The sequence below is a fragment of the Amphiprion ocellaris genome, chromosome 12, assembly GCF_022539595.1.
Source record: "Amphiprion ocellaris isolate individual 3 ecotype Okinawa chromosome 12, ASM2253959v1, whole genome shotgun sequence".
Classification (NCBI taxonomy): Eukaryota; Metazoa; Chordata; class Actinopteri; family Pomacentridae; genus Amphiprion; species Amphiprion ocellaris.
Genome location: NC_072777.1, coordinates 6277577 through 6290133, shown reverse-complemented (window position 1 = coordinate 6290133; position 12557 = coordinate 6277577). Strand labels below are relative to the sequence as shown.

The 12557-nt window shown below is 40.2% G+C and overlaps 1 protein-coding gene across 6 annotated transcripts in view; it reads left to right on the top strand.

The window, feature by feature from the left end:
* LOC111566661 (disheveled-associated activator of morphogenesis 1) overlaps positions 1–12557 on the top strand; it is a 60622-nt gene that overhangs the window by 42333 nt on the left and 5732 nt on the right. For 3 of the 6 annotated variants that reach the window (XM_023267375.3, XM_035946859.2, XM_023267376.3), the window contains 17 exons: positions 112–445; positions 533–643; positions 766–869; positions 1180–1246; positions 1347–1464; positions 3260–3398; positions 3622–3680; positions 3786–3973; positions 5797–6102; positions 6187–6294; positions 7500–7529; positions 9309–9406; positions 9498–9582; positions 9919–10025; positions 10766–10854; positions 11472–11640; positions 11849–11956. In XM_023267375.3, coding sequence (XP_023123143.1) covers positions 112–445; positions 533–643; positions 766–869; positions 1180–1246; positions 1347–1464; positions 3260–3398; positions 3622–3680; positions 3786–3973; positions 5797–6102; positions 6187–6294; positions 7500–7529; positions 9309–9406; positions 9498–9582; positions 9919–10025; positions 10766–10854; positions 11472–11640; positions 11849–11956 — 2220 coding nt within the window. The remainder of the gene's footprint in view (positions 1–111; positions 446–532; positions 644–765; positions 870–1179; positions 1247–1346; positions 1465–3259; positions 3399–3621; positions 3681–3785; positions 3974–5796; positions 6103–6186; positions 6295–7499; positions 7530–9308; positions 9407–9497; positions 9583–9918; positions 10026–10765; positions 10855–11471; positions 11641–11848; positions 11957–12557) is intronic. The other 3 variants (XM_055015799.1, XM_055015800.1, XM_023267378.3) reach the window with 3 other exon arrangements.

The following is a 12557-nucleotide window of genomic DNA, read 5'->3' as shown; positions in this document are numbered from 1 at the left end:
TTACACTCTCTGGCAGGCCAGTTTTGGCCTGCGGGCCACATGTTTGACACCCCTGATACAATATATTGTCTCTAAACCAGCATGCCCTCTCTTTTCCTGCTCTCCTCTCAGGTTTGTGACTCGTTTTATCGACCTGGACGGCCTGACATGTATCCTGAATTTCTTGAAGAGCATGGACTACGACACCACAGAGTCCCAGATCCACACGTCTCTGATTGGCTGCATCAAAGCCCTGATGAACAACTCGCAGGGCCGCGCTCACGTCCTCTCTCACACCGAGAGCATCAACATCATCGCTCAGAGCCTGGCCACAGAAAACATAAAGACTAAGGTGGCAGTGCTGGAGATAATGGGCGCTGTATGTCTGGTGCCTGGTGGACACAAAAAAATTCTGGAGTCCATGCTGCACTACCAACGTTTTGCCTGCGAGAGGACGCGCTTCCAGGTGTGTAGGGGAAAATCAAGTACACGGTTAGAAAAAGCAACAGTGCTTGAAGATATTTAACTTCTGTAATGGCTTGTCATCCCTCAGACGCTAATAAATGATCTGGACCGGAGTACAGGGAGATATAGAGATGAGGTCAACCTGAAAACAGCCATCATGTCCTTTATAAACGCTGTGCTGAGTCAAGGAGCAGGAGAGGTGAATTATACACCACTTTCACACTTCGTTTCACACTAGCAGACTGTCATTTTACTTAGCCACTGATTCAAGAGACTGTAAAACACTGTCATTTTTACTTCTTTTTTTTCCCTCAAACATAGACTAGTTTGGAATTCCGCATCCACCTCCGATATGAGTTTCTTATGCTGGGGATCCAACCTGTGATCGATAAGCTACGTTCTCATGAAAACTCCACATTAGACAGGTGAGATGAAAGACCAAAAGTGTGCAATAACATAATTTCCTCTTTGGTAGAACTCACCAGTTGATCAGAGACTGAAATCATTATGAAGCAGTACAGAGCCTGGGACTGACAGAAGCATGAAAACTCAACTTACTAATCCATCAAACGATAAAAATCCAGGGAAAAACGCACCCATAACTTCCAAAAAACATGTCATGAGTTAGTGGTTCCACCTTTTGTGTTTCATGTGAGCGACATTGTGATCTTTGTAAGTTAAACGTGAGTATATGAGTGCCGTCTCACTAATTCAGTCACTCTTTCTGATACTCAGGCATTTAGACTACTTCGAGATGCTGCGGAATGAGGATGAGCTGGCTATATCAAAACGTTTCGAGTCGGTAAGGAAGCAAAACTCTTCTAGTTGCTCTTGCATGATTTGATTGGGAAATATTTCACATTAGTGCTGACAAAGCTGTTGTTTTCCTCTTTCTCCTCCAGGTACATGTGGACACCAAAAGTGCCACTCAAGTTTTTGATCTCATCCGGAAGAAGATGAACCACACTGATGCATACCCGCACTTTATGTCTGTCCTGCACCACTGTCTGCTCATGCCACGTAAGTTTTTCTTTAAATTATTTATGCCTGGACAAACTGATAAACTACAAAACATGATCCAACAAATATGGTCGCTGTCACACAGAAATGCGTTTTGTTTTTTTTCTGCAGTAAAATGTGATTAAAAATGGTGGGAAATGTAAAATTCCCTGAAGTATAATGAGACTCCAAGCAAGGCAGTATTACTCCCACAATGTACACAGCATGCTCCAGACTGGTTTGTTGCCAGAAAGATAAGAACGTTGACTTTGTCCAGATAAGTAAGCCCAGAAAATGGATAAGAACATTCCCAGCCAAACTGAATACTGTATTCATTCAGACTCTCATATTTATTCTGTAAGTGTTTTTCTGCTTTAAAAATAGAGGGAAGAAGACTGGTTTCCCACATTTGAACTGAAGAGCCACTAAACGGTTGCAGTAGCCTTTTCCTTCGATATCTTTCCCTCTAAGTGGTTTTCAGTGGGATTCATTCAGTTTCTGTCCTGAGGTCAGAGAGCAGGTACTCCAGTAATGTGGTTGTTCACAAACAGTAATAAAGGGCCAGCTTAAGTAGAAGGAGGAATCAAAAAATTATTACTGAATATGATGTGATCCATTGTTATCAGGAGTTATCCCATAATGCCTCCTGTGAAGCCTGTGTCTTTGTGAGTGCATTTATGAGGTTTTCAGTTTAAGGGTCATTTCAGAACTGGAGGACATTTGGGCTTCAAAATTTTAGAAAAATAAACCTGCTCTTTTCCAATTTTCTGCTCCATATTCATCAATAATAGATAATAAACTATCAAAGGCTTCATTGGCTCAGCTTACACATCAATGGTAGCATTTTTATTCCATGTTTTATTTATTGTTTGCTAACCCTACTCTAATCACAGTAACAGGGTTGCTAATCCATGCTAATGTGATCTTTTTCTCAGCAGTAGAAGCTAGATATTTAGCTGCTGTTACTGCTGACCAAGAGGACAAACTGACTGATGGAAAACAGTCAAAAGAATTAGCCTGATCCTGATAATATGAGGTAGAGTGAGACATTCAATCAAGGCAGACAATGTGATGAAAATACGAAAAATAGAAGAGAGGACATCACTTTGCTCTACCCATTCTTTAGGAAAACTGTTTGATGATGTCAGTTCCATTGTATCATCTGATTCACTGTTTTCTTCTTCTTCTACCAGCTAAAAAAACTATGCTAACAGGGTTGTTGTGGGACACACGTTCCATGCATAATAATTATTATTTCAAATATTATGTTGGTTAAAAAATGTTCCCACAATTGCAGGAGACATCAATGAAAAAAAATTTTGCAAAAAAGTAGATTTAAATTTAATTTCAACCGTTTTATTTGAGATTCAATTTGGTCATCAGGAGGGTGGGACAAGAGAAAAATGGCATTTTAGGGGGAACTTCAGACTTATTTGGTATTTTAAAAAATATTTTCAAACTTTCTTTTCTCCTAGTTCTTTAAATTTGGTCTCAGGACAAATAAATTTACACAACTGCATGTTTTAGTATTTTGTACACAGATTATTTGAAATTTGATGAGTAGGACGTAAAATGTCCTCCAATTCTATAATGACCCATAAATAACATGGCACCAGTAAGCAGCTTGGTCCCAATTATGGCTGAGGTCTGACCAATCACTGACTAATACACACATCATCTTCTTGTAACCTGCAATTGTAGCGCCCTATAACCGCTGTGGGTCCAACTTTAATCAGTATTTTCTGAGATATTTATGGAAACATGCTTTGGCCAGGACACTAACTAGAAACTTGCACCTCTTTGTTTGTGTCTTCAGACAAGAGGAGTGGTAACACGGTGCAGTACTGGCTGCTGCTGGACCGGATCGTCCAGCAGATGGTCTTGCAGAACGACAAAGGTCACGACCCCGACGTCGCACCACTGGAGAATTTTAACGTGAAGAATGTTGTTCGGATGTGAGTGTCCTGGTTTCCCCTTAACAGACGAACACATGAAGGACATGAATCGGATAACGTGACTGCCAGACTGAAGGATGTAGAACAGTGTTGTGTTTGTTGAAAGCCGTGCGCTTAGCAGCGCTAGCTCAAAAATAGCTCCTCTTTTAAGTTGAGAAAAACAATCAGGGGATTTGTTCACGTAGATGCCGTAGTTAATCACGTGTGTCGTTTCTCTCTGCAGGCTGGTTAATGAAAATGAGGTCAAACAGTGGAAAGAGCAGGCAGAGAAAATGAGAAAAGGTGTGTATGATTACTGATCACTTACCTGAAATGGAATAAGGTTCATATAGCTGGTTACTTACTAAAATTGTGCCTTAATGAATTCAACATGATTTCCCAACACAGAGCACCATGAGCTGCAACAGAAATTTGAGAAAAAGGAGCGCGAATGCGACGCCAAGACCCAGGAGAAGGAGGACATGATGCAGACGCTCAACAAGATGAAAGAGAAACTGGAAAAGGAGAGCAACGAGCACAAAAATGTCAAACAGCAAGTTGCCGAACTCACCGCACGATTGCATGAGCTCAGCACAGTATGTTGTCCTTTATGTCTGCTCTGTCACTTTACAACTTCCCTGAAATAAATCTAATGCACATTATTGTGAACAGGAGTCCAGAGCAACTACATGAGTTCATGTAAGAGGCAATAAAAGCTGTCTATAAGCATCCCACTGTTAAGCAGCAGCCCTTTACGTGTTAAAATATGAACATAACATTTTTATGTCCCATATATAATACAAATATTGATTTATTACATTTACCTCTCATTGTGTCACCAAATTACTAGGTGTTCATCAGTAAAACAGAAAAAATAGTTCTATTCATATAATGAAACCTAAAATATATTATCAAAGGAAGAAAGAAACTAACAAGCAGTTCTCTAACTTGACAAAATATGGATTTAATTGCCACAAAAAAGTACTGAAGCTATGCAATGATCTGCTGTGGATAGGGTTAGCAGCAAAACATGTTTTAGCCTCTTACAATAATTAGTATTCCTGTAACTGTACACAATATTTAGGATGTTTTCTCTGTATTACCTTGCCAACAGACAGCCCTTTCCGACAGTTACCTAAAGCTGTTATGTGACTCTGTTCAGAGCCACCAGAGTCTTGACAAAAACAGTAATTTTACCTCCCAGAACATGGGAGTTGCTGTTCTCGCGCCGTTTTGATAGGTTGGTTACAGCCGCCTGTGTGTGACTTTGGTGTTTTAACACAGTCCAGATCAGAAAAAAACATGTCAAAACACCAAAGTCACACAGCGGTAGTTCAGCACCTCGCATGTTCTGTGAGTTAAAATTATTGTTTTTGTCAATGGAGTCTGGTGGCTTTGAAGAGAACGCCGCAACAGCTTCAGTAATCCTGTGTCTGTTATCTAATGATCTAATGTTAGTACGCTGATCATTGAGAAGCACCTCGTACAGCTGTACTTTAAACAAATTAAACTATACCTTGAAGGACCTTTTTGGTTTAGACCACTTTAGTGTGAAAATTAGATGCAACCACTTGTGGAAAACTTGGGATTTTTTTCCTCCGATTATTTCACCTGAATGATCTTTAGAAGACTAAAGATAGTAAAGCATTTTTTTTCCTTTTTTAATGAAACAGAAATAATTAAACCACTGTTGTTGGACATAAAACAGTACTGGGATTTACACCAATCAGTCATAACATTATGGTCACCTGTCTAGTATTGTGTTGGTCCCCCTTATGTGGTCCAAAATGCTCTGAACCATTGGGTCTGGACCAGAGGACCTCTCAGAGTGTCCTATGGGGTCTGGACCAGGACCTTGGCAGTGGATCCTTTGGGTTCTCTGGGTTGTACAATGGAGCCTCTGGGAATCAAACTTGTTCTACTGCATCCTGTTGATGCTTGATCAGAATGGGGTCTAGAAAGTTTGAAGGTCAAATCAGCATCTTGGGTGATTGTCATGTTCCTCAAGATGTTCCTGATTGTTTGTTTTTTTGATGTGGTGGGGTGCATTTTCCTGCAGTGACATGTAGGATTTCCATTTGCATGAAGGAGTGTGCTTGATCTGGGACAATGTTTATTTTGGTGTCTAAGTCTCATCAACACAGACACCAAAATCCAAGGTTTTCCAGCAGAACACCACATAATACCAATATGATCAATGTTATTGACTTCACCTGTCAGTGGTTTTAATGTTGTGGCTGATCGGTGTACATAGAAACTCCAAAAAATTCGAAATGTAGCTGCTGATATTCTATAGTTTTATGTTGTAGTCATCAAATCCGACAGAAAGATCAAAACTGTTCTCTTGTTCTGTGTTATGGTTGAAACATGAGAAACTTGGCAGCCTGTTAAACTTAACTGGTGTCTTCCTGCATCTCAGCAGCGACAGGCAGCTGTTGTTCCCGGCGGCCCTCCACTCGTCCCTGGCCCTCCCGGTGGCCCAGTGCCTCCTCCACCCATGCCTGCGTTCGGAGGTCCGCCGCCTCCTCCGCCTCCCCCTGGTGGTATGATGCCTCCTCCGCCTCCCCCACCTCCGCCCGGTGGCCCTCCACCTCCTCCTGGCTGCCCGCCCATGCCGGGTATTCCTCCTCCGCCAGGTGCACCTCTGGGTCCATCTATGAAGAAGAAGAACATTCCTCAGCCTTCCAATGCACTCAAGTCATTCAACTGGTCCAAGTTAGCCGAGGTGAGAACAGTCGACGCACAAAAGTCTTGAATCCTGTTTTGTGTTAAAATATGAGAGATGAGATGTTGATTCTCCTCTGCTCAGAATAAGCTGGAGGGTACTGTGTGGATGGACGTGGACGACGCCAAGGTTTTCAAAATCCTGGACCTGGAGGATATTGAAAAGACCTTCTCAGCCTATCAGAGGCAGCAGGTACTGAGGACAATGCAGTTAATTTCAATCTCGCCAAATGTTATCATCAGATAGCGCTGAGAGGAAATGCTTGCTTTTTTAGATTTAGACTTGGCTTGTGTTCAAGTTTTCCAAATTTTGTTCTATTTTACAACTTTTGATTTCTCAGTTTGGGAAGGGAGAGGAGGTCAAATAACTTATATTGCCAGGTAGATTTATTAGATGCCGAACTTTTATGCTTTAATCATTTCAAACGCCTTCTTACATTTGAATGGAATGCTAATTTTGTGGTTTTGATCATTCTGTCATGTGATTGAAAATGCATGAGTAAGCTGCTCACATTCAGCTATTTCTTTCTTGTGGCTTCGGTTTGTAATTGATGTAGTTACTAGATGTCCATGATCAGTAGTCTCTATTAGTTGCACAAAAGCGGATGAGCATGACTTTCCAGAGTTCAAGTTGTCAACAGACTCTTTTTTTTCTAGCTGAATTTGAAATATTAAGCATGTTGAATACACACATTATGAGATTATATTAGTAGTTGTTTTTTTTCTTTTTACACTACCGTTCAAAAGTTTGGGGTCACCCAGACAATTTCAAGTTTTCCATGAAAACTCACACTTTTATTCATGTACTAACATAACTGCACAAGGGTTTTCTAATCATCAATGAGCCTTTCAACACCATTAGCTAACACAATGTAGCATTAGAACACAGGAGTGATGGTTGCTGGAAATGTTCCTCTGTACCTCTATGGAGATATTCCATTAAAAATCAGCTGTTTCCAGCTAGAATAGTCATTTACCACATTAACAATGTCTAGACTGTATTTCTGATTCATTTAATGTTATCTTCATTGAAAAAAACACTTTTCTTTCAACAATAAGGACATTTCTAAGTGACCCCAAATGTTTGAACGGTAGTATATTACATCCACAAACAAATAATCATACATTTAGAAAAGCAGCATTAGCCTGATATTATCAAACAAGATGACAAAGTCTGGAGAGGCTCTACAGAGCACAGCATGTGAACGATTAGCACATATTGATCAGCTGGACACCCACTTACATCTCACTGCTGCTCACTTCATTACTGATCCGTTGTCATTTAAGTGCCAAATGAGCTTTGATTCATTTGTCTGTTCTTATGGGCTGCAATCACGTAACTGCTTTACTTATTCTAATGAGTGCTTACATCTTCCCTGCTTCTTGCCTGCATTTTAGGACTTCTTAATGATCAATAACAGCAAACAGGTGAGTGCACCTACAGTACAGTTATAGTAATACAGTCTAATCATGGATTTATTTAGACTTCCTTTAAATGTTGTATTTGTTGTGATAGTGTACTTTAAAGATAGAGTCTGCAATTCTAATCCAACAGTTTTATTTAGTCATATTTACAGTGCTAGCTGCTCATTCTCTAAAAAAAGAAATAGTCTGATGTTCATAAATGGTCTTGGATTGATCTTTACAACACTATTATTTACATTAAAACCAGTATCCCGGTTATGAGACTATCCTGGTTTTGATCGTATTCAGGATATGACATTTACATGGCTCACATAGAAAGCTGGTTGTTTATTTCTCTGTATACATACTAACTACTGGTAATACTGTGGACTGTTTGTCCAGGCGCCTGTCATGTTTACAACACAAACCAGAAATTTAATCTGACATTCTTTTAACTGTCAGATTAACCTTAAATTAATTTAAGGTCACTTTGGCTTCTTGTCGAGGGCACAGCACTATTAAATGCCAACTTTAGGTTACAGAATTGCCCACTCTTGCTTTACCAGCCCATTCTGCAGAACACAATGGTTTGTTGCACCTCACTATCATTCTGCCAGGAAAAAAAAACGCTCTCACTTGTTCATGTTTCTTCAAACCAATCACAGGTATTGAAGGATGCGAAGGAAGCAGCGACAGGTGGAATTGTTGTGGTAAAACTCCTGGTTGCATGGAGACAAAGAAAGTGAATAAAACGAATAATCCACTGGAAAAAACTAACAGGGCCACCTTACTGCACAATCCCAATCTTCAGCAAAGCTTGAAATTTCCAGTGTGATGGGTTGCTGCTTGGAGGTTGTTGAGAAAATGCTAAAACACAGGACAAAGCAGATTGAAATTATCTGTGGTTTAGACCCGCATCATACATCCAGTGAGTCAGACTACAGATTTGCATTTTCCACCTGACAGCCAGAAATGTGAGGTGAGAGCGACAATATTAAACATGTCCCCAACTCTGACCAGTGACGGGTTTCACTGTCACCTCACAGGTCAGGGATGAAGACATGCAGCCGTGACAGTGGGATAGGGTCGACATAATGGAGCTTAGTGGTTCCATGTGGAGAGGTAATTTGTATGTGAGTAGGGCTTTCTTCAACCGGCTGTGTGACACAGTCGAACCTTTCATCAAACCAGAGGAAGCACAACTATAAGCATCAGTTTTGCAACCAATGAGAGCCACTGTGTTTATATCAGACATATTGTTTGGTTTGTGCTTCTGTTCATCATTTGGTTAAAGCTGCAGATAGTTGTTGGCAGTCAGTTCAAAGACACTTAAATCCCCTTTCTTCCCCATTCTGATGCTCGCTCTGAACTTCAGCAAGTTGTCTTGACCACGTCTACATGAATAAATGCACTGAGTTGCAGCCATGTGATTGGCTGATTGGATGGTTGTGTTAAGCAATTGAACAGGTGTACCTAATAAAGTGGCCAGTGAGTTTATATATGCTAACAGCAAAATATCAACAGTCTTTCTCAACAGAATTGCAGACTTCACCTTTAATTTGTGTCCATATTTACTACACAACCTTTGAGATTTTTGTTGTCTTTCCTCGTGTCATGTTAGTGTGTAGATCAATGTGACGACCTTTTTGTGAGATTGCTTTTGAAGTCCTCATACTATGTTTTCAGCTCTACCTTCAGCTTTGCGTCCGTCAGTTTTTATTGTTATGTTTCCCTCTGTGACTGAAGCAAAATATATGTTAAAACAGCTTGAAGCGTTCTAACTCCTAATCACTCTGCTCACAGAAAGAGGTAGAAGACGAGACACTGAGCTCTAAAAAAGTCAAGGAGCTGTCAGTCATTGACGGCCGTCGAGCTCAAAACTGTAACATCCTCCTCTCACGGTAAGTTCAGTACATTACAGCAGAAAAAAATCGACACAGAGCAGGGTGCGATTTGTTGTGTTTCTAATGGACTCGTGTGTTTGTACTGCAGATTGAAGCTGTCAAATGAGGAGATCAAGAGAGCCATTCTAACCATGGACGAACAGGAGGACCTTCCCAAAGACATGCTGGAGCAGGTACAGTTCACTTCCTGCAGTTTGTTCTCTGGCACGCAAACACTGATGAATGCAGCAACTGTACTTGTAGAATTAAATGTCCTTTCTTTAAGTCAACAAGCTTTTTTCGTTCTCTCTGTTAGTTCTAACTTCATTTTTTTCCTGCAAAAATACATGCTCTGTGACATACAGCGTGTTAAAAGCACTGAAGGGAGACAGTGAAGACATTTATGTTACCTGTATGTGAATATTTGTTTTAACAGACTGAGACAGCAGGTTAATCCCCCTACTGTCTTGAGGAGAAAAGATGAATGAGTGTTAAATAAGTTAAGTAAAGAGTCTTTCCTGCCTCATCAGCTGCTGAAGTTTGTCCCAGAGAAGAGCGACGTGGATCTCCTGGAGGAGCACAAACATGAGCTCGACCGAATGGCCAAACCCGACCGCTTCCTCTATGAGATGAGCAGGTACTCCACTCTTTACTCGTGTGCTACGTTTTTAATTCCATATTAAACAGCTGCTAACGTCAGACCTGACAGCTAAAGCTCAGTGCAGCTCAGACCTGCTCACAAACAATAGCCTTTGTTTTCTCAGTCGGAGCAGATAAATGCAGTGACACATGGGTTTCTACTTAGCAGGGAACAATAGTTGTCTGTGTGAATCACTATTTCTAATTTGTGTTGGTGAATAAACAGAGGCAGTAATGTAATAACAGTATTTGTAGTGCAGTTTGGTAAACAAGGTCCTTTAAGATATAAAGAAAAAAAGAAACATGTTCGAACTGGGCCTCCAACTGCACAAATACATTAAAACCAGCTAAGCAAAGATCAGAACCTTTAGTAAATGCTATTCCTGCCATGTAGTAACAATAGAAATGTATGTAGGAGCTTTGGTTTTAATAACTTACTGTAGTTTTTGAGTGTTTTGACACAGAGAGTGGACTGGAGGACAGATGTTGCTGTGGTATTCATTAGCTGCAGAGTTAGTGCTTTATAGGCTGATATGATAAACGCCGCCAAAAATAAGCATCATTACTACAACTAAAACATTTTTATGTGCCGTTTACTACAATGACAAGCTTTTGTTCACTCAAGAACAATGTCCACGTTTGTGGCTTTTGTATAAATTGTGGATTTCCCTGTTTATAATTTATTATTTTTATCTATTTTTGCTCTTCTCTGAAACACATTTTCCACCCTCTGTCCAGAATAAACCACTACCAGCAGAGGCTGCAGTCTCTGTACTTCAAGAAGAAGTTTGCAGAGAGGATAGCTGAGATCAAACCCAAAGTTGAAGGTGAGAAATGTCTCAGTTAACATACAACAATGACATCTTTATCATAAATTTATAGGGTCTGGAAAGCACATACACTACCATTTAAGAGTTTGTGGTCACTTAGAAATGTCCTGATTTTTGAAAGAAAAGCATTTTTTCAATGAAGATAACGTTAAATGAATCATAAATACAGTCTAGATATTGTTAATGTGGTAAATGACTATTCTAGCTGGAAACAGCTGATTTTTAATGGAATATCTCCATAGGGGTACAGAGGAACATTTCCAGCAACCATCACTCCTGTGTTCTAATGCTACATTGTGTTAGCTAATGGTGTTGAAAGGCTAATTGATGATTAGAAAAGCCTTGTGCGTTATGTTAGCACATGAATAAAAGTGGAATTTTTCTTGGAAAACTTGAAATTGTCTGGGTGATCCCAAACTTTTGAACGATTGTGTATATGTATTATTTAAATTAATATTATATTTACAACAAGAAACCCATCCAGAAGAATATGCCGCAGTATTTCTACCATCATCCCTTTTGATATTTTCCAAAGCTATTGCCTTCCAAGTCTAAAAATGAACCAGAAAAGTAATTTAAATCCACTGGAAACGTCCCTTTTCTTCATGTTTCAGCTCTCACCAAGGCGTCTAAGGAGATTTTACAGAGCAGAAACCTGAGGCAGCTGTTGGAGGTGGTTCTGGCCTTTGGAAACTACATGAACAAGGGTCAGAGGGGAAATGCTTACGGCTTCAAGGTGTCTTCACTCAACAAGATTGGTGATACCAAATCCAGTATCGACAAGTAAGAACATTTTTCAGTTGTAACATCAAAACTTCGCAGGCAGTAACAGAAAGACGGGAATGGAATATATAAAATCCACATCTGGAACTGGGAGTATTCTACTAGTGAAACTCCATATGGTTATTCATAGCTGAAACTCTATGATAGAAGCAATACATTTTCACGTTTGACACATTCGCTCAGCGTTTCCGTACAACTCTGTCTGCAGAAACATCACTCTGCTGCACTACCTGATCACCATACTGGAAAAGAAATATCCCAAAGTCCTGATGTTCCTGGAGGATCTGCAGAGCATCTCAGAGGCAGCCAAAGTCAAGTATGTGACGCCTCGGAGTAGTTGGTTCCCAATCTGGGGGCCTGAACCCCTCAATGGGTCATAGGATAAAATTAGAGGTTGCAAGATTGAAAATAGTATAAATAATACTTTCCTCTGTCTAGTCTTTTATTCTTTATATCATGTTGGATAGTTTGACTTCTTCATGGTGTTCTGATTGTTTGCTTTAACTAAGAAGGGAGCCTCACTTTTTGGTGGAACTGCCCATAAATAATATGCAGCCCGAGGAAAGGTCAAGGGTTTGCGAGTAGGAAGCTTTTCTCTGAAGTGTCCTAACCAAGAAGGCTGAGAATAACCACCTTGGGGAACCTGCCACTGAACTTTCAGCTACTTGTTGTAGTTTTTGGACTGTGAGCTCAGATCTAAATCCAAATAATAGCACCTCCTCTCTAACAGCAAGAACATATTCCTCTACACAAACGGCTGCGACTCTTTCATGATGTACATGGCATTTTTGTCTGACAGTCTCTTTACTCCTGACGTCATTACTCTGCCAAGGAAGATGGAGTTATGTGGCGATTGGCGTTGGTTTGTCCGTCTGTTCGTCTGTTACCAACGTTACTCAAAAACAGACTTACGAATT